General features: G+C 43.0%; 1 protein-coding gene across 1 annotated transcript in view; it reads right to left on the reverse strand.

Annotated features, from left to right (window-relative positions):
• SIGLEC1 (sialic acid binding Ig like lectin 1) overlaps positions 1 to 23,357 on the reverse strand; it is a 315,685-nt gene that overhangs the window by 91,422 nt on the left and 200,906 nt on the right. Inside the window, 3 exon segments of the mRNA XM_086960128.1 lie at positions 7,531 to 7,830; positions 13,045 to 13,299; positions 18,741 to 19,040. Coding sequence (XP_086816254.1) covers positions 7,531 to 7,830; positions 13,045 to 13,299; positions 18,741 to 19,040 — 855 coding nt within the window.

Below are 23,357 nucleotides of genomic sequence, written 5' to 3' on the forward strand. Positions count from 1 at the left end.
CTTCTTTACCCCTTTCACACTCCCACGTTTACGGTTTCGGACTCCTGTTCTTCCCAGCTGCAAATATACCCACTATCACACAGCGATAGAAGGGTGCCCCCAGCCGAGCACTCGGCAGCGAGCCCGGGCGCGGGCAGCGTCTGCCGAAACACCAACTAGGGCGATTCATCTGTTTGCGGCACACACCGCACACTGAGCTGACAGTCGGTGAGGCACCACCGCCCACCAGGCCTGCCCCTCACCAGCTCTACAGCTATCTGTACATGCACACCATTGACCCCCCGATTCACTGACACACTCTCAGTGCACATTGCACCGTTCAAAGGGTCATTGGTGCTATACATGCCGAAGGGACGCGGCGCAGCGCTGCCACAACAGAAACGCTGGGACACGCCGATGCAAACTGCTTTGTTTTTTGTTTGCAGAGTTCAAGGTTTATTTCTAGTAAAAATGTAAAATGAGACGTCACTTATGGAGATGATTGTGTGCTGAACAAGACTGTTATGCATGAACTACCCGTGGCTTAGCACACCCGAAGACGAGTAAGATACTGCAGAATGCCTTCCCCTGCACACCTTTGACCAGACGATCCACAGACTTGTTGCAGCCGGCCCACAGGGTTGTAGGCTTTGCTATATGTACTGCACTTTTAAACAATAATAAACGTCTCCAAAAAAAAAATCAGACCTGCTGCCCTTTTTATAAATAGGTACTATGATTGACTCGCACCAGGTTGCAGGGGGCTCAATACATACGGCCGCATTAAAGACAGTTGTAAGGAGCGGTCCCCATACCTCTGGGGCTGCCCTGTAAACATCTATAGGTACCCCATCAGGGCCCTAGGCTTTCCCTCCTTAACTATTATGTATACCACTTTCAACCTCCTCAACAGAGATATCAAGCGGCAAAACAGCCCATTGATTAGGACAGGTCTCTAAAACTCTATTTGTGTCAAAAATATAAGAGAAGTGGGCAATCCACCCTTCGCTAGATACATTTGATGTTAACTCTGGTGTGTTTTCATCTCTTAGGAAGAGGGAATTAACAGTGGCCCAAAATAGGGTGCAGTTTGAAAGTTCTGCAGCTTGGTTGAGAGAGTCCCAAGCTAATTGCTGCAGTTCGCACTTCCTCTGTTTTAGCACACGTTTATACTCCACCCTCAAGTTAATTATTAGATTTTTGTCCCTGGGCTAAACTACTAATGTCTTTTTAAGTTTAGTTAGTGTGGCAGTGCAGTGGTGGTTAAACCAACCAGAACCGCTCCTGTGCTGCCCATTTTTACGTCCCGTGAATTTGGCATCAACCGCTTTATTAATTACATTAAAAGATAATAAAACTTTCCCATAATCAAATTTATTTTCTAAAATGAAAATTATGTCCAGCAGGCTCTCCTTAATTATAGAGGTGGATAATTCATTTGCCTTTTCTCCTATCCATCATAGCCTTATACCGTTGGTCCTGTGAGGTTCCACATTAGTAATTGTGTTACCTACATCAGTCAAACAACCTGCCCAAAGGTTGGTATTCAGAATAATTTGATTATGATCACTTAATGTAGTAACTTCAATTCTAGGGGGGACACAGTAGGAAATAATGTTCAACGAAACTATCACATGGTCTATTATAGAAGTGGCATGATGATTTTTAAAAGTAGGGATGGGCAATCCATCAGCATCTTTGCCACACTCCACAATTTCCAGATCATAACAACACATGAGCTTATGCAGTGCTTCGCCATACCCACTGTGACCAAAATGCAAAATATCACACCCCTCATTGTTAGTGACCCTACATACCTTCTGTGCTGACATTTCACACAATCCAATATTAAAATCCCCCACCCATATAAAATCAAATACAACATTGGCTTCCTGACACAAATTGTCAATAGCAACGGACAAATCTATAACTAATTCAGCGCTAGTCCCATCGAAAATGTTGTTATAATAGTTAATCAATAAAATGTTGTGCTCTTTACCCTCTATTAACCAGAGGATCTGTACAAGGTCACCTACTGGTACATACCTATTAACCACAATAGGGCGTGAAATGGTAACAAGTGTAAGAAGACCCCCTTTAGGTCTTCCTAGGCCCCCACCCGTCGCTAATAAGTTATAGGAAACGAATCCATCATAATTAACTTCACTCAGGCTCCAAGTTTCCTGAAAACATAATATATTGTGGGCATTAATAAACTTTACCCAGCCCGGGTCTTTCTCCTTTGATCTCAGACTTGCCACGTTCCAGCAGACAATTATTGCACCTTTATCCCTAACAATAACACTATCGGACCTCAATTTATTATTACTCCCCCCATTCTCAATTTGAATCATTTTATTTAGGTCCTCACATTCAGGCACGGTATTTACACACAACCCATGGTCAATATTTGTGCTCGTACCAGTATCAGAGGACACATCAATTCCCTCGTCAACGACCACAAAAGGATTTATAGGTTCCTGAGATCGAAGATTCCCTATCGAGTCGGGTCAATCGTTAGCATCCAAAGAATTTAAGGACTGGTATCGGTTTTGTATCACAAGATCAGGTTGCGGCCCAGGGTTGCCTCTCCTACCTTCACGGGAGCGAATACTAGGTGGACTATAGAAGAAACCAAGCGAGCGGGCACACACGTTTCCATCGGCAGTCGGTAGGGATGCAGCTCTCAGTAATACAGTAGCTGCGTGTTGTGGGTGCTTAAAATTTATTATAACACAATCCCCCCTGAAACATTTCCTTGAGCTCCCGATCCAGTTCACCCTTCTGGTAGTCAAAACCTGATCTGAGAATGCTGTAGGGAAACCGCAGTATCTAGTCAACCAAGACACCGTTTTATTTTTTAAAATCTCATGGGTTTCCTGATATTTGCCGTTCTCAGCTGGGGGAACATTTGTTAATACGACCACATACGGGGCACAATCAGGGGGGAGGTTAGTGGCAGCTCACCTATGCCTTACTTCAGTCCACTCTTCACTCCTGTCGGCCCTTGTTACGGCCTGGTTGTTAAAGACAGGAGGCAGAGAAGCTGATAGATTACGTGTAACATTTTTATTGGCACCCACATCTCTCTGCAAGGTGACATCCTGATTATCTGGGTCACTTGATGGTATTATTATTTTGCTACCCTTTACTTCCATTGATTTTTTAAGTAGTCCACCCAGCCTATTTACTTCAACAGTAAGCTGGTCAATTTTGGTCATAAGGGGTTTAACAATGCCCTTGATCTTAGAGTCAATAATACCCACTAAATTCTTAATTAAGTCTGCATCCATCGTAACAATGTCATCCGTAACCTGACTATTATCCTCCTTGTCTGGGATAATAGGGGGAGTGGCAGCTCTTTTTCTTACTGGGCGAGATCCTCCCCGCTTAGCTTGTACTTTTCGACATGCCCTTACCACTCTAGGGACTGGGGTACGTGGATGGTGAACTGTGGTATTATTTGAATCATCCAGATAAACAAGGTTAGGAATGACCTGCCCAGATGTATCTAACAGAAGTGTCATGATTATTAGTGCTACTGCTTTCATCCAGTACCAGAGCAGCCGGCACTGTTTCTATTATAAGTGGCGAAGGGGGGGGTGGCTAAACCCAGCGACTGTCGCCTTTCGTTATTAATCTTACTGACAACCTTCACTAAATAGTTGTCTAGTGTGCGCGGCGCCTGAGTAGCCTTTAGCTTAGACATTATTCACGTTTCAACGAACCGTTATATAGCTTCAAATACTTAAAACTGAAATGTAACAGATTAAAGAACACACCACCAAATGGCGTATCCCCTGATTAAAAGCGAAACATACATCCACTCAGCATATACTATAAATGCCTGCTATAAACGAACAAGGTTTCTGGGCCAGTCCAGTCTCTTACTGTCTTAGACTGTCCGCCCTTTGTCCGGGCTTCGTCCGGTGCCCGCGCGCGTCCCGCGCTGCGGTAGTCAGTAATTGCTATACCTTCCGGTGTGCATGGGGGCGGGGCTCCTCGCAGCTGCTAGCACGCACGGACTCCTGGTCAATTGAGTCCCGTGCGGCGAGCGGCGAGAGGCTGCACGGTCTTTTTGTCCCCTCACAAATGCCAGGCAAGATCCCTCTGACCCTGGCCCTCCTCTGATGTTACCAGCTCCGGTTAGCAGCGTCAGGAATTGCGCAGCGGGACCTTTACAATGCATACCATTACAACGCATACCATAACATTACATTTAAGGTAAATGTTGGATAGTGTAGGTGTAACATTTACTATTCCAACTCCAGGGGGTGCAACAGTAGGGTAAGTGTTGGATAGTGTAGGGGTACTATGCGTTGTAATGGTATGCATTGTAATGACATGCGATGTAATGCCTGCGTTGTTGTGACATGCGATGTAGTGTCATGCGTTGCAGTTACATGCAATGTAATGGATGCGTTGTAGTGACATGTGTTGTAAAGAATGTTGCAATGTAATGACTGCGTTGTAAATGTAGTGCGATGTAATGGTTGCGTTGTAAAGGTTATTTCCCGTTTGGATGGTTCTACCTCTTGAACAATATCGATACCTTAATTTCCCTCACTTTTATACAACTGGTACTATATTTAAATTTGCTTATTTATTATTAGGTTTTCTGCAATTGTTTGGAGTATAGAAATGCATTGTTCCTTTCTCTTCACAGTGGCCAACTCTTGCTGTCTGTAACATAAGGGAACATGTGGTCATTGACCCTAGAGAAAGTTTGAAAAGCTGTGATATATTTTCAGAGAAAAGCCAAAGCAATAATAGGTGAAAAGCTTGAATTACTTGCAGCCTCTGGCAGTCACATTTGGTAGCATTCTTGTTTATTGGTTTTCGTTCACTGTGCCACTACAGAAAGGGACCACGTTTATGCAAATCAGGCTTGGTCATGCCCAAAATAGAAGAAACCAGCTGGAGCGGCCGGGCAATGTTCTGTCTGACCAGATCACAAGCAACCCAGACCTGTTTCAGCCTCATTGAGCCTCATAAGTGAGGAGTGCTCCAGAGAACAAGTTGACAGTGAAGAACCTGAATGTAAAATAGTACTCAAACATTTACTTTTTGTTTTGAAAATACATTTTGAGGCTTGTGACTGCCCACCCCTACCTTCTCCACCAGGGTGGTGTTTCCCTTTGCACTATTTCTCCCATTGTTTATCACTTCTGAACGCCGTTAGCGTTGCGGTTGAGACTCAATCGAGTGGAGTGAATTGTGTTGAGTATTGATACAAGCTTTTTTCTTTCCCTACTTCTTAAATGGACATTACTGGTCATCTGTTGTGCTGAACTCCCGGGGCCGTCCAGTGTTTCCAGTCGCCTTTAGTTTGCTAGCTGCCACACTCCTGCACTATTGGGTTGCAAGCTCGCGTCACTGTCGCTGAGCTCTCCTCCCTCTAGGAACCGGGGGCGGTTGAGTGTGCAGCAGGACAGTTGGTATGGATCCTGTCATATATGTTTCTGTGCGACTGACATTCAAAGTTGGGCGTAGTCCTACGACCCAAATAAAGCCAGCGGATACTGTGCATACTGTGTGGACTGAACTAGCTGTGTAGTCATTTTCTGCTCTCAGGAAGAACATACCTTATAGTAATGTTTTCTTAAGCCAACTTTTATCCGCACAGCATCTTCTATGTAAAAGGTATTTAACAGAGGATACATAAATCCAGATGTGCATGGAAGATCAATTGCTCAACTTAGCTTACAAAAATACAAATTACAGATCGAAAATAAATCTGCAAATTATTTTATCTGGTGTGGAGGTGCCCCTGATCCAGGACTATTTTATCATGTTAAACAGCTCAATTGCTGTAAGATATATTCATACTCATATGCCTTCTCTATTGAGACCCCTAGATATAATTTCCCCTCATATGACACGGAATGTGGACCAATCCGCAGCTGTAAATAGAGCAGAAGACCCTTTAAATTATGTTTCTTCTAAGCTGATGCTGACTAAAAGGTGAGGCAATTGGATCACTATAAGCATTGAAACTTAGGTCTATCTAAAAGCCATTTGAATTCTAAATATAAACTAGTAACAGCTAATAAAAAAGAAATCAAGCATTAAGCAACTAGACTTAACAGTGGAAGCACGTTTTTGAACAACTTTCAAGAATGGTGTGAAATTAGTCATCAAGGGGTAGGGGGGAGGGTGGTGGGGGTAAGTCTAAGGTCAAGATTAAATAAAGATCTCACCAAACAAATATTCCAGGTAATCCAACAACAGTTTTCTCGGGAGGAGGGTAAAAAGAGGAGAGAATCAAATATGAAGGCAGATTTTGCTGGTTAATGAGATAGAGTGTTAGACAAATGAGAACTTTCAGTAGCATACACAAATCTATATATATATATAAACGAAAGTATATCTGTTTGTCCTTTATGCATTACTACACCATTCATCCGATCGGCATGAAACTTTGGGAAGCTTTTGAGTACACTCCCGCGAAGGTTTCTGGCAAAATAAAAAAGACAAATTTGTTAAATATCGGCCCTCCGGTCCCCCAGGGCCCTCATAATCTTTCCAATACTGAAGGTTTACAGTTTCTGGTGCGACTTGCTTTTGCAATGACCATCAACAAAGCACAAGGACAATCGCTGCAAGGGTGTGGACTAGATTTGGAGAATCCGTGCTTTTCACATGGACAACTGTATGTGGCCAGCTCACGTGTCGGAAAACCTTCTGATTTATTTGTGTACGCACCAGACGGAAAAACAAAAAATAACGTGTATCCACAAGCACTCTAATAAATAAACAGAATTAAAACAACACTTTAAAATGTTTTACATATTAAAATGAATAAGTTTAAAAAAAAATGACACAATGTAAATTGAATGTTATCATAACAAATTTCCTTAAATTTCCTTTCTTCTGAGATCGCAGCAATGCGGGACGGGTAAGCTAGTTGTATAATAACAGCGATAATAGCCACTGGCTATATTTAGATACAATTAGATCAGGGAAAATATAGAATACATTAAAATAATTATACTGCTGTAGTCTGCTGTAAGTATTTTATTTCTGTCCTCCTTTACATGGAATCTCACCTGAAGATCTGTTGCATGTGGGTGTCATGAGGAATTAAGAGGGGAAAGAAGTTACAAAGCTCTTGTAAGAGGGTTAATTATACAATCATAGCTTGAACTGCAGGCACATGGTATAACAATGTTGCCGGGGCATGAATTAGAAATAACTCCCAGGATTAAACCAGTTTTAAACAATCAGTCTGGCTTAAATTTAAACTAGGTTTATTAACCTAGAGAAGAAATAGTAGGCAGTCACAGGAATGAACAATCGTAAATTTACATAGCGGATAAATATCAGGAAGAAATTTCAGGATAAAGTGATAATGATTAAGAAAAAAGGGGAATTGGACTACCCTGTCTTATGTTCTTGGAATGGTAATGAATTAAATAGATTGTTGAAATCAGACTGGTTAAAAAATGTATGAGAGCAGAATTCTCTAATCTGTCTAAAAGAGACACAATTGCTGTCATGCACTGAATTGCACAGCAGTAGAGATTAGCCAGTAAAACAAGCAACACGCACCCTCTACAGCGAAGTAGGTGGAGGCCATGGTAGTACCATACGCATTGGTGGCTGAGCAAGCGTAGGTTCCTTCATCTTCAATCATTACATTCTGGATCTCTAACCTCAATGAGTTCTGAGAGTAGGAAACAGCCAATCGCTGCGAAGAATCTTCCTGGTGCGGCGTGTTAACCCACGGCGCGTCTTCCTTGAGCAGGCTCAGTACTGATGGCGGGTTGCTGCTGACAGCACACTGAACAATGGCCAGCTTTCCATGGTCTGTCTCTTGGAAGGATCTTATCCATGCATTCCTTGGGGGATCTAAATACATGATAAAATGTATTTTGATTAATTTCCTGTTAATGAAGAGTGTAAAGTATCAGGCAATGGAATCCCCTGCTTTGTTTCAATTTAACTACTGCTTACTCCCTCGAGACAGAAACCAATTGGTATTATATCAGACAAAGAAGATTCACAATGTAAAATTATTGTAATGCTTTTCATAAACGGCACCAAAGTTATATAGTAAGTTACAAAATGACCCATGTACGCTCCTATTCACAGCCACATGCTGAAATAAAGAAAGAAAAATACAAAAAGTAAAAACACAAAAAAGCAGCATATTTTACTTCATTTTGGTAGCCAAGGTGTCATGCTACAACTGCAAAACCACAAAATAGTCCTTTTCCCGTTGATCTACAGTGAACGTTTGGGTTGTCACCTGTACCATGTAGTTTGCTTGCAGCTCTTTGAAGGCAGTCCATAGTTCATTGAGCTAGATTATTATTGTAACATATGAACTGTACAGAAACAAAGGGATCTTTTGTGACAAAAGTACTAACCCTCAGAGCTATGCACATAAAATACATTGATGTGATCTGCATGGTGCACATTCTTGCAACACAGCTGAGTTCTCCGTCAGTGAACACCTTCGGCATGAGGCTCTTGTTTTAAGCTTGGTGCTGTCACCTCTTTTGGGCCTTGTTTGGGAGAGATGGGGAGGGAGGGGGGAATAGGGAGCTCTTGCAGACCCTTGCTGTGAGAACACCTTTCCCAGGGGAAAAAACTAATTGGAACACTCTCATAGTCAGAGCTGCTTACAGAACGATTTGGAAGTCCCGGCGTCAGCTCATCTTCCTGTCATTCTGGGCAAATCATGTGATCTCCCGTAAAATAAGATTGTCTCACCTAAAAGAAAAAGTAAAGTGGATCTTGTGTAATGTTACTGGTGCTTATGCACACTGCCCTAGTGCCAATGGGCAGAGTTCATGCTATATAAAACTACAAAACTAAAAACAAAAAATAGCCTGCCAGATTCAAATGAGACTAGCTCCCTGTTTTTTTTTGTGAGTGCCTGGGCCTAAACATGTTCCAATCCGACCCTGTTTATGAATCTCACTGAGAGACTGGTATCTCGGTGGTCCCTCACCACATTCTGCAGTGGGGCCCCAATTACCTTGCCTCAGGCCAGTAGTTAAACCGTGGCCTCACTGTGATAGGGACTTCCCCGTTGAGTTTGCACTTCAGAGCTAGCTGCACGAACCTGGATGCTTATGGTTTTTCCTCTCTCCACCTCAGCCCATTTTAGGTGAATTCAAAGGCAGTTCTATGTGCCCAAAACAAAGGCTGACATCCATCTGAACCCTGCCAGGCGTACCGTTCGTGTCTGGCTTTCCCCCGCCCTCCTTTAATTAGCAAAATGGGGCTCCACCCCTCGCACTTAACCAATATTCACAGCCCCACTGTTGTCGGATCTATCCTCATAAACTTCATTAACCATAATGCACTACTGGCGGCGGTTGGAACAATGAATTGACCTACTGAAAATTGAGGGAGTTGGAACAAGGAATTGACCTACTGAAAATTGAGGGAAAGAGCTTGCCCCTTCATGAAATTCCTTATTCTGCCTGGGCCCAAGCTGTAAAGTGCCAAGTCCAGACCATTTCGTTTGAACTGGATCGGTCCTCACTCCGGGACAACCCTCTCATCCTGGCCCTGAATAAGTCATACATTCCCAGCAAACCCCAACCATACTTGCAAGACTCACTCTCTACTCAAGCAAGAAAGAAAATTCTGTATCTGCGCCTCCTGGCCCTTAGGATCGTGGATTTTAACCCAAAATGGGCACGAACTGACTGTACCACTGCCTGCTGATTATGCAACTACCGTAGAGAATCTTGGTTACACCTTTTATGCTGCTGTACAAAACTGGCCAGCGATCGCCACCGTTTGCTGTGCCCGGCCCTACGGAATTTGGGCCATAGAACTTGCAGAGAGGCTTCAGACTGGTGCTTTTCAGAAATTACGACTTGTCTACTTGCTTGGGTTGGTAAGTTTATCCATCAAGTTAGAACTGCACTTGATTCCCATCAAAAGGCCACAGAACTTAAGGACCCTGTTATTTAGCAACGAGAACCATCTGGTGTTCTAATCATGCTAGTTGTCACCTAATTTAGGAATTTTTTGCAACGCCATTAGAATCACTGGAATCAGAAATCTAACCAGGGTCTTACAGGGGGCTTTTTAAGAACTTTTCTATTGACAATTGGCATTATGGAGAGAATAAGCCTGTTGAACTTTCACACAACTTGAGACTCTCGGAGGTTTTCTTTCTTTTTTTTTGCTTGCTTTGTCTTTTAACTGAAATTTTAACGGCCACAAAGCAGTACAAACAGTTATTACGCTATCTTAAAGCTGAATATAGGGTTTTAAATGGGGAAGGGTATTTTGGGTGGGGGGTGATGTTTATGTGTTCTATACTGTATAGATTTTAAGTAATCGCACAGTCAATAAAGTTTTACTTACTTACTTACTGGCGGCGGTGTTGCATGCTATTTCAGTAATTACTCTTGCCCTCACTTGATTCAAAAGCTCTCCCCGATCAAATCTATCAGAATACCCCGCCCTCCCTTGCGATGTCAAGTAAAACGCTCGTGCTAGAATGTTACAATTTTTTGTCCCACACAAATGCAAATGCAAGTGTACTGTGCATGAAACGCAACGTTTGAGAACAGAAAGGGAAAAGCTTTAAAAGTCACTCAAAGTTAAAGTGTCCATGAACTCGAGAAAATCCAACATATTTCTTTAAAATCCGTTCCCAGGATGTGTCATCCTACGTGTGCAGTCTTCATGAAATCTGTTTAACTTGTAATCCAATGGCTACTACATGTGGGTAAGGGCAGACGTGTTACTTGAGTGAAAAGAAATGATACAGTGCACACCAGGCGGGCAACTAGAGCCAAATTTCGGGGGGGGGGGGGGGGGGGGAGGGATGAACAATATTTCGGGGGGGGGGCGGGTAATTCTTCTGAATTTAGACCGAGTGGCTGTAAGAAGGGGTGAACACACAACAAAAGCCTCATTTACAACTAAATGGTCTTTTAAAGACCCGTTAAGTACTCGGGCGGCTGCAATTAGAGGCTCGCCAGCCAGCGAAGCTGTCTCCGTTAGCACTACAATAGTTAATCTTGGTAGGCCATCAATCAGGTGGCCACCACTAGACTTCTGCTAGTCCACCGCTTCAGCAAGGACAACTGATCAGCTCAGGGGTTGGAAGTGTAAAGTAATGGCTGGAGGCACATATAGGGAAATACTGAGAGCTTTAAACTGCTTTCGAAGACAGCAGTACCTTCGTAAACATAGCAACGTGACAGAGTATACAGGATAAGTAATACAAACATTGAAAGAAGATTCTGCAAATGCTGGAGCAGATGTCTTCTAATAGTCACCCTTAAAGTGTGGCTCACACTATTGATCAGAAAAACAAAGAGTAATCACTTTGGATGCCTTTGGTTTATAGTGGCAGAAATGGATGATGCCTCAGAGACAGTGGAAGTGCATTGCCTGCATCAGTAGCTGGAGGGTGAAGCCCCAGACCCTGAATTGAGGAGGATGGAGACAGCACCTACCTTTAAAATGTTATGAGGACTTTGTTAACAAATGGCTGTTGTAGTTCATCTTGAGCACTGCTGTATGTTTGGCAGTAGAGGTAAGTGGTGAAAATCAGAGATAATCTCATGATAGACAGCTATATACTCTTTTATGAAGGAGTAACTGGGAGGAGAGAACTGGGGCACTAGTTCATTATTAATGAGGTTGTTGGCCAAACAACAACCTACATTTTAACCACCGCAGAAAATGTATGCACCTTCACCGTAAACATAAGCTAGGAAGTTCAGCTTCTTTGATGGCGCTATTGGAAAAACTCATAGGATGCAATCACTCCAAAAGAAAATAAAAGAGGGGATAATCTCAAAAGAACGTTCTAAGAATGCATTTTTAAAATCTACAACATCAAAACACAACCCTGACGAGAAATAGCAAATAAACCAGATGCAAAAAAGTTAATTTGACCGATGTAAATCCTAAAATATGAAATTAGAGCAGTATTAACCGTCTGTAGCCACATCCCACAGATCAAAGATTCAATATGGGAACTACCCTGGAAATCCTCAAGACCTTCAGTGTAGTGCTATGGATGGAACTAAGGAATGAACTTATCAATCATAGATGATACATTTATACAAACAAGATCACACTCAAATTGGGGTGAAGAAGGACAGAGGAGAAGGGTGCACCCACTATGGAGAGGTCCATAGAGAACACCCCAGCGTGCACAGAGACAAAAGGTTGTCCACTCAACCCACATAGAAGCAAAGATGCCAACATGGTGCTTGGGAGTTAAGACACAGACAACAGACAAGGAAAGGTTCTCAAACGCAGCACAGATTGTGCCAGCCCTGGCAATAGACAACTAAATGCACCCATTACACGACCACAAGAAGTTTTATCTGTCATATCCATGAATAGAGAAGACCCTTTTGAGGGTTAGACTACTATGCAAACTAAGGTTTCAACAAGCAAAAGATCTTTGCGCTAAAATGTGGGAAGATTCACTGTAACAGAAAGGGGTAAGCCATAGACAAGGGCATTGTCCTTCACACAGCATGGAGTTGTAACTGCTCCATCACATACTTCTCCACATGAAAGCAAAGGCGTTACTTGCTAACTTCCACCATCAAGGACACATTTCACAGACAGCAGGGTCAAACCCACTAAACCCAGATAAGGAAAGCATGTGCCCTAATAGCATATCAGCCACTGATCCCACAGACCAAGGTGCATATTATCAAGAAACAGCGTTAAATTTATTGCCGCTTTAGCGGCAGGAAACTGCCACTAAAACAGCGATAATGGGCTTGATAATATGCCCTTGTGAATTCCCATAGAAGCCCATGTTCTGGTGTGAACCTGGGCTTCTATTGGAATTCTCAAGGGCAGATTATCAAGCCCATTATCGCCGCTTTAGCTAAAGCAGCAATAATTTTAATGCCGTTCTTGATAATATGCCCCCAAGTTTTTCTATTGAGATACTCCATTCTGCCCGAAGACTTTTCAAACTGTTGCTGAACCTGTTGAACCAAGGATACCACAGGTATACCCTTACTTTCCTTTCTTTGATTCAAGCATGATAATGATCTCAGTTGGCTCTACATGTCCTGTACTGTGAACAGTAAAGTTTTAAGAATTACTTACAGAGTATGTTTAGAGAAACCGAAGAGGAAGATTTGTTTCCCTTGAGGGTCTGCACCTTGCAGTAATAGGAACCTGAGTCCTCACTGACCACGCTTTTGAGCATCAGCGTCTTGTCTGTGCCTTGCTTGTACCAGTTCCCATTCTTGTACCAGGTGTAGGCAGGCACTCCTGGGGCGTTGCTTGTAACAGAACAAGTCAGGGTTACTGCGTTTCCCTCCAGCACTTCAGTGGATGGATCCACAACGATTCTGGCACCTAAAATAGAAGGAAGAGTTTATAATAAGGGTTTCAGAGTATTTTATATTGTGTACTGTAGCAGAAGCATGCGAATGTAGCAATGAGTGCAGCCGTATATGTGACAAATATATGGTTTAAATTCTCAGTGATTAAACAGTGAAGACAGCTACAGTTTCTGACATTACACAAAATTAGCAATTATATATAAATGTGAATCATCACCATGGTTGTTTTCCATCACTAGGAATGCGGAAGTGTAAAACATGCCTTTGTTGTTGTGTATCTATCGAGAACAGTATGATGTGTATGCCGCCCAATGTCCTCTATGAGTTGTCCCTACAGATCATCCCTACAGCGATATGGGAGGTGATTTGCGAGGTACCTTTCAGGTCCTGACCTCCTCTCTCATCTACCTAAGAGGTTTCCCATTAAATATATTTGTAAAATATACAACCTCTTAAGGTCCTCGCTCTCTGTCGTCTTGGTCCTCCCTCACTAAACTCTCAGCTACTAATCTCGGGTTCTCTAAAAGAGAAGGAGTTTAATTGAGTTCCGCACAGCTAGTGAGACTGACAGAGATACCAACCGCGACAAGCATCTTCTGCTTTTCACAAGTCTCCTGCATTGAATCTTCTTGAAACCTGCAGAGGAGGATTCAAGGTCCTTCCGCCGATAACCTTGGGCATGTCAGAAGGTGGTAGGTGAAGATGATAGAGATTGTGACGGACGGGATTTCCTTAGTTTTCAATGAAAGGGAGAGGAAAAGCCAATGAGCACTGCTTCAAGGCCGCAGCAATGTCCGCTTGACCTCTGTAGAATTATTGTTCCCAAAGAGAGCATGAAGTGAGGACTAATTGTGGCCGGTGGACTCTTTTTGCAAGCTTTTGGGCAGTCACCATTAGGAAACCCAGAAACGAAGCTCAAACATTGTATCTCTGTTGAGAGGACATCTTATAGACAACATATGGCCTGCGTGGACAGACAGACCATTTAAAAGTTGTAGAAGTTGCCCAGCATTGCCATGCCACAGATGTAGCTAGATTACCTGATTGCATGCTGGCCAGACAACATCATCATCGTCATTATCCTGCAAGCCCTGAGTTTAGCCGGGAACCATCAAGATACTGAGTTGAGAGAAGAGGAAGAGTCCTCTTCTTCTTCGCTGCTAAACCCAAGCAAGAAAGTGACAGAGAGCAATTCACGAGGGCCGCACTATGTGAACCAGAGAATACACAGGCCATAGGGAGAGGAGTCAAGTTTCTAATATACCTACTTACAGGCATGAAACCAAAATACAGCCTGAATGACCAATGCCTATTGCTGGGGGAAGGATCAGATATATGGGCAGATACATAACCATTGTTTAGCCAGGCTCCATTTGAACTTTTTTAAATATGTTTCCAACATAAGCTTTCAATACTTACTTGCCCATGCTTCTCATGCCTCAGAAAATACTACCTCTGACCCATAAAGTACCTTTGGTAGACTTTTCATTTCAGTTCAGTACTTTTCAACAAATGTACTAACGAGCAACCTCCACAGCTACTTATTTGAATAAGGCCCTGGAGTTTATTCAATTTCGCTGGTTATTCCAATGTATAGGTCTATTTACTAACAAACATAAAAATCTATAATGTACTGCCTCAATTTTAACTTTGTCTATAAACCAAGATTAATTTATTATTCTCCTACCAAAAATCATTATTTTAGTCTTTTCTATATTTAGTCATTTCTATATTTAGAGTCATAACATTTATTTGACAATCATCTATTGTAGACATACAGCTGAGTAATTGAAAAGAAATAGATTGCCCACATAAAATAGATTTGGAATGAGGGCTCCTCCCGTTTTCGTCGCGATTGACCTGTTCTCGCTCCAGGTGGCCAGATGGACTCCAAGGTAGATATTAAAATAGGAGAGAGACAATATGCACCCTTTCTACCGACTGTTTTTATATTTCAATTGTTTTGGACAGCCTACCAGAATGATCAGACTCTACCTGACTCCAATTTGATTATGTAATCCTTTAAAAAGATGCCTTTAAAGGAGAATGGAGGCCCTGAGATATTTTTCATAATTCTAGTTCTTCCTACAAATAACCTCTTTCCACTGAGTCAAAAGCTGCTCGAAAGTCAACGAAGCAAACACACAGCGTTTTAGCTCCATTTACTTCGGTATTAAACACCACAGTGCAAAGCAATGATCAGTCATGGAATGTCCCTCACAAAAACTACCCTGTCCCAAAGGAAGAAGATTCATGTCAAACGCCCAATCTTTAAGTTAAGTTTGTCAATGGCATCTGTTAAGCTTATTAGTCTATAATTACTTGGTTCCATTCCATCATCCACTTTTAAATCATAGGCCTGTGCCAGGACTCAGGTATTTTCGCAGTTTGTGCACTCCACTGGAATAAGGGAGTGAGATTTCTGTCCAGCAATTAATATTCAGTTTAAGAACTACTGCAAGGATGAATCCCACAGCTCTACTAAGTTTTAAAAAGTGCAGTAGTGTCTCTTATTCTTTCCTTGCAAAAGAGATTCAACAATCCCAGCACCAGCACCCGCCGCAATGTTAAAAATGCATGGTATGCATTTGCATACACAAAGCGGCAGGCACCGCGCGGTGCCTGCCGCATTGTGTATGCTAATGCATTTCATGCATTTTTAACATTGCGGCGGGTGCTGGTGTAAACACCGCCCGCCGCAATGTTATAAATGCATGATGTGGGCGCATCATAATGGGCGTGGCGGGACCGCCGCTCAAATCGCGGGCGGTCCCGTTTTCCACAAGGATGGCGGGCGGGCAAAGTCTGCCCGCAATCCTAATGGGGGCCTTAGTGAGGAAAGTCTCTATCGCCTTTACCTTAACATCCTTAGAAAATGAAAGTAAAATGTGTTTCCTTCGCTTTTTTGCTTACCCAACTCTCAGTTTTATGAAAAATTGAAATGGCGAGTAGCATGTAATCATTTGTATTCTGTTTCAAAGTTCTGTGCAATGATGGATTATGCCCATGCACATTAAATACTAAATGCCCTATATGCCAAATGGTAAATTATTTTCCAATTGCTTTAAATCAGCAGAAAAAGTTCTTATAAACATTATTTTTAAAGTACACAATATGTATAACGCAGCTTCCTATCACATTCTTGGCCAATATGAATTGTTTGGATATTGTTATCAGGGTAATTCGGTTCTTAAAAGCTAGTAAAACAATCTTATAATGTTTAGATAATGAAGTGTGGTGTATCTTATAAGAATGTTAGTTTTATTACATTATTTATTATGATTGTTACTTTTATTTTATCTTGAATGATTGTGCTATGTATCATTGTGTGTAGTTTTATGGACAACTGTCTCATAAATGTACTTCTCAACTGAAACTATTTTATTTAAAGATCCAACCATAATATTTTAAAAATTAATAGTTAATTTCTAAAATAAGTCAGATCTTTACTTTAACTAAACCTGTCATAGACTCTAAAATTCAATGGTTTAAAACTATTTAATGGATAGAGGGGGCAACCGGCACTCATTTTTGTGGACTGACACTTATTTTTCCCATCAGACATTAACCAAGAGCAATAGAGGAAAAACATAGAAAGCCAAAAGACCGAGGAAGAGAAAAATGAAATAAAAACGTTATGAAGAACAAAAGCAGGAAACAGCAAGACAAAGATAATGGAGCAGCGAGTGTCTGGTAGTGGATTAAAGATGTTTAGCATAACTTCATAGCTGGCATGCCTTAAACATGAGCAGTGTAATGTATACATAATATAGCTTAACGTGTATTTGTAAAGCACAAGTTCACCCCAAACAGGGTATCTTGGCGCTGAATTACAGATGTTTGTTGTTACTCAACGGCACTCCTTTTATCGACCTCAGATGGATGAAAGGCTGAGTGGACCCGCCGTGATTTGAACCTGTGACCATGAGGTCGAACACATGCCCCTGCAGTGGATGCATTAGTCCACTGAGCCACCAGACCCAGACACAGAACCCTGAATACTCTAGGGCTTATTTACGAGCCCCCTGCGCTGCTGGAGCATCACTGTTTGTAACGTTCCAGCGGTGCAGATTGTAAAATCACATCTATGAGGCCACACAAAGCCACTCTGAGTGGCTTTGGATGGCCTCATACATATAGAGTAAGGCGAGGCAGCGCAAAGTACTGGGTTGCCTTACTCTGTGTTCGGGAGGTATTCTATGGGCGTTGCAGTGGGTTTTCCGACGCAACACCCATGGAGTTTGATGCTGCCCCAGATTTACAAGATCATGCACACCTGGGGAAGCACCAAATCCTTACACCTCCCAGGTGAGGCGTAACAAGGAGAAATGTATTCATTTCTCCTCGTTATATCCTATTTCTCTAGGTGCTGCATTCTTCATCAAGCATAGAAAGAGGAAAATCCCTCTTAGTTTCTGTGCAGGAAGGTGCCCCTTCCTGCACAAATACAATCCTGCCTACAGGCAACCTTGCATCATGGTGCAAGTGTGCATGAGTTGGTGCAAAAATAACAATTGATGGACAGAATGCAGGACAATGTCATACATTCACCCCAGTACAGAGATCTGGGCCTAAATCCATCGTTGTTTTGCTCATCATGCCATTCCAGTTTGGAGCCAGCCATATGCAAATCAGCCTTGACCCTGTGCCCCATGGGAACAGTCCAGCCCGAACTGCCAAGCCATGTCTTTACTGGACCGGAATCAAGCATTCTAGGACCGGTTTCGGACTTTCATCCCTCATCAGCCAGGATAGCTTGACTCCAGTGGCATGGAGAGCACGGGACCCACGTTTGGCCATACCCGTCCCACTCGGGGTGACAAATGCAAAAAGAACAAATGATGGACAGAATGCAGAACAATGTCATACATTCACCCCAGTACAGAGAGGCAGCTGAAACAGCACCAGCACAGGGGGAAAGGGCAGGAATGCACCTTATTGCATAATTACGGTGCATTTCTGCCCTTTGCCTTTGGCGTGGGGCACCGCAGTAAGATGGCTTACTGCCCGGCCCTGCCCCATATCTCTGTAACAAGGGCCTCTGTGTGTCTCTGGGATCCTAACTGAATGTTAGACATTTCCAGACACAATTGCACTGCATGCATCACAATTGAAGCAGACTTCCATTACATTCAAGTTACTTATGTTACACCTGCATTAACCTAAACAAAAATAAGAATGTTACTAGTGCAAATACAATTCCTGAAACAAGTTGATAAAAGTTGAAAAAAATATAGAAATAAAGATATGCTTCCCTATCAATATATAACCTCGAGTCTTGTGCAATACAGTATATATTTTTTAAACTGTTTGATTAACACATTTTAAAACACTGCTATCATTAATAAATGTTGCTAATTTAGGCATAGATCCAAATATTTTACCCAAACTGGAACTCCAAGCAGAAACAAAATAAAGTCTTAACCTCTATAATTGGATCAAATTGAAACTTACTTTCTGCAGAAAATATGATTTGCGATTCTGCACTGCCATATGTATTATTCGCTAAGCACATGTATGTGCCTTCATCCTCTAACATGACATTTCGGATTTCCAGTTTCAAGGAGTTATGGGAAGACGAGATGGAAAGCCTGTGGTTGGGAGCAGCAGGGGGGCTGGTGGAAGCCACCAGAACATCATCTCTGTAGAGAGCTATTTCAGAGGGAGGGCTGCTGTCCACAGAGCAGTGGATGCTGGCCAGCTGCCCTTCCTGCATCTCTAGGAAAGAGCTCATGGTCAGATTTCTTGGTCCATCTGAGAAAACAAGCACAGAAGGATTACACGACATACACCAATGTTCTTGATACAATGTAAGTGAAGAGACACAAAATGTTTTGCTATGTGCAATTCATTCCCAAAGCTATCATTCTAGTGTGGTTTGCTAAAATGTGCTAAAATGTGGTTCTGTAGGGTGTACTCTCAATGTGATTTATTTAAGGACCATTTCTAAGCAATCTCAGTGAGAATTCACATGAAAAGTCAAGGACAGTGCATTTGGGCTGCATAGCATACCAGCGGAGAGGAATAGTATTTCTGTTTTGATTTTTCTTCATAACCAAAGCAGCCCTTCAACAATACATTTCCCAAGATTTTTGGGGGGCGGTTGGTAACTGTTCTTGTCTGCCCACAATACATTTGAATGGGTACATGACCATTTTTGGGGCAATCCAAATGCAACATTAACACTTTTAACCCTTTCACTGCGGCGGCTATTCCGCCGCAGTGCTAAGGGGCGGGGGGCCGCGCGGCCCTCCCGCGCTGGTGACGGAACCGCTCCGTCACGCCCCTCGGGTGAGCTGTGCTTGTGACGGAACGGTTCCGTCACGGCCCCGCCCACTCAATAGAACGCGCCGCGCAGGCGCGCGAGCGGGCCATGACGGAACCGTTCCGTCACCAGCACAGTCCACCCGAGGGGCGTGATGGAACGGTTCCTTCACAAGCGTGGGAGAGGTTAAATAACATAGAAGCTAAAACTGCTGAATGGAATTACACCAAAAGCACCATGAAGAAAGAACTATTCAGCTTTTGTAAATTAGTTCAGCATTTCTTTTAAATATTTCAGTTAGTAAAATGTTGTTAAGTGGGCTTTGAATTGTAAATCTTTTGTATATTTGAACACACGCTCCCCCCAGGAATGACTGGGTTGATCTTGGCAGGCAATAAAAATACAATCTTCCTAAGAAAATAAATCCACATTTAGTCCACATACAATATGCCATTTGAGAGGCAATGCAAACCTAGGGTGATATTACTAATATCACCCTAGGTTTGCATTGCCTCTCAAATGGCATATTGTATGTGGACTAAATGTGGATTTATTTTCTTAGGAAGATTGTATTTTTATTGCCTGCCAAGATCAACCCAGTCATTCCTGGGGGGAGCGTGTGTTCAAATATACAAAAGATTTACAATTCAAAGCCCACTTAACAACATTTTACTAACTGAAATATTATAGTATAATGTATCTTTCTAATGCATAGCATTGGCCTAAACCCTAGACTTTACCCCCTAGCTGCTGAGGCTGTCCCACCTCTAAGTGCTGAGCCCTTTTTTTGATGTTTGGAGCACTTTGCCCATAAACTTCATAATGTTTATTTTCTTTCACAAAATATATCCAGGCCAAATTTGTTTCTTTTTGTCACTTAATTGGGGATTCTAAAGGTACTCAGGGTTTATGGATTCTCCTGGAGGGCTCCAAGAAAATAGCCAAAATCTAGCAAAACATTTTTTTTGTTGGGTAGATGGGAAAAAGTGCTGTGTAAGAACACATATTTTTTTTTTAAACTGGCTTAAACAAAAGGTTTTCTGATTTAAGATCACCATCTTCTCAGCTTTCAGAAGCAAACAGAGTTGAAAAAAGCACACATTTTTTTCCATAGTATGTGCATTTTTTCTAGCGGTAGTCCATCTAAACCAGGAAGCGAGGTAGTAATTTTGTAGATCACTGCAGATTCCACAGAAATTATTTTAGCCAAAGTTTGAAGTTTGCACAGCATTCTGGGTAAGAAAGCGTAACAGTCTCCATGCAGGTAACGCAACCTTGGATTCCTCTGTGTCTCTAATTATCAGGAATGCTCAGGATTTGTGTTGATCCCTGGTTGCCGGCAGACCAAGAGTCTGAATTCATTATGGCACATGAGAGATGGGATTTTAACCCATCTTTGCCGACTCACATGTCAAATCAATGCCCATAAGAGTTCATATTTGCTCTCTCTTGCCGTGGGGATGCTGTAGCCCAGAGAGAGGCAGAAAGACTATTTGTGCTTTAGGGGTGGGGGATAAGCCCAATCCATATTTCGGCAACCCACATCCCAAAATTGTTTCTAAAAAATGCCTGGTGTCTAGTTTACTTTCTGTCTTGGGAGGCAGATTGGGATAAACTTCCCACAGCCTCTGAATAAAGATTGCTCGGCCTGTTCTGGGGTTGGAGCACGGTCCAATGGATTGGCGTGACATCACCATCACCTCTTTTTAAAACATGATTGTCCTATGGGCAATGATAGGAAACATTTTGTCACAATAGCATGCATCCAAGTGCTGTTGGCATGTTACATAGCTATGTGATGAATATAAAGGGTGGGTGAGTGGCAGACCCGCACACTTGGAAGAGTGCAGTCTACTGTGCTTTGCAGGACAGCCTCCAGCAGGCGAACATCAGTACCACGCGGGCATTGCATTGCAATGCCTTTACATTGCGGGTGTTACAACGCAAGTCGGAACAACAACTTGCGCTGGATGGCGATATAACCTAAGGAATAGTATGATTTACTATTCCAACACCTTCCCTACTGTACATAGATTGGTGTTGGAATAGTAAATAATACTATTCCAAAGTCCAGCACCCTCCTACGCAAGTTGTTGGAACGGCTTGCATTGCAAATACTGTGATGTAACGTTTCGCGATCATTTTGATCGCGTTGTAACGTCATATATTCCCTGCAGCATGCATCATGCAGCTAGTTCAGTGCTGAGAGAGGGCTCCACGGGTGACTGGACATTTTCACTGAGGTGAACAAATTGAAAAGTAAGCACAGGCCTATGAAATAGAGCAGAATAAGTGTCTGGAAAAAAACGCTTCAGGGACTGCTTAGGACAATGGATCATCATTGAAAAGATGGGGTATGTGCTGCTGAGAAGGCTTGATTGGGCCTAGGGAAATGGGGTCTAGACACAGAACCCCCAGCAAGTGGTCATAGAGAAATACATTTACTGAGTAGAGGCAGGCCACCTCTCCTCCACCCCTGATCACAGGGTGAGGCTGCAAGGCCCGGCAGCAGCTGAATGCTGACTGTCAGAGTCTTCTTGAGCAAATAACTTTTTGCACACTGCATCACAGGGTTCAAGCATTGGCTAAGCTAATAGGTCTCCTCTATGAGACCGCTTTACTTTGCCAGTGGCTTTAGCCATGCTGTACATCACTTCAGCTGCTGTGCAGCATGGCTAAAAAAAGTGTAATGATGCAGCTGCTGCAGGCATGCACATGCTTTCAACATGAATGCACACACTTAAAAAATGACACAGGTATTTTTTAACTTTTTATTTACCGGTCCAAGATAGATCAGCAATTTTTTTTAAAAAGTAGCTTGAACCCGCTTTAAAAAAAAAATGCAAACACAACAGGTGATGGACCGAATGTGAATCAATGTCACACACTCACCCCAGTCCAAAGATCTGGGCCCAAATCCATCGTTTTTTTGCACTCCACACCACCCTGGGTTAGACAATGGCGATATGCAAATCAGCTCTGACCCTGTGCCCCATGGGAACAGTCCAGTCCGAACTACAAAAGCCATGTCCTTCCCAGAACGGAATCAAGCATCCGAGGACCGGACCGGTTTCGAGGTAACACCTCTCATCAGCCCGGCTAGCTTGACTCCAGTGGTGTGGAGTGCCTGGGACCCACGTCTGGGCATCCCCAGCGCACTTAGGGCGGAATATGCAAACACAACAGGTGATGGACCGAATGTGAATCAATGTCACACACTCACCCCAGTCCAAAGATCTGGGCCCAAATCCATCGTTTTTTTGCACTCCACACCACCCTGGGTTAGACAATGGCGATATGCAAATCAGCTCTGACCCTGTGCCCCATGGGAACAGTCCAGTCCGAACTACAAAAGCCATGTCCTTCCCAGAACGGAATCAAGCATCCGAGGACCGGACCGGTTTCGAGGTAACACCTCTCATCAGCCCGGCTAGCTTGACTCCAGTGGTGTGGAGTGCCTGGGACCCACGTCTGGGCATCCCCAGCGCACTTAGGGCGGAATATGCAAACACAACAGGTGATGGACCGAATGTGAATCAATGTCACACACTCACCCCAGTCCAAAGATCTGGGCCCAAATCCATCGTTTTTTTGCACTCCACACCACCCTGGGTTAGACAATGGCGATATGCAAATCAGCTCTGACCCTGTGCCCCATGGGAACAGTCCAGTCCGAACTACAAAAGCCATGTCCTTCCCAGAACGGAATCAAGCATCCGAGGACCGGACCGGTTTCGAGGTAACACCTCTCATCAGCCCGGCTAGCTTGACTCCAGTGGTGTGGAGTGCCTGGGACCCACGTCTGG

Source organism: Lissotriton vulgaris, chromosome 3_1, assembly GCF_964263255.1.
Source record: "Lissotriton vulgaris chromosome 3_1, aLisVul1.2, whole genome shotgun sequence".
Taxonomy (NCBI): Eukaryota; Metazoa; Chordata; class Amphibia; order Caudata; family Salamandridae; genus Lissotriton; species Lissotriton vulgaris.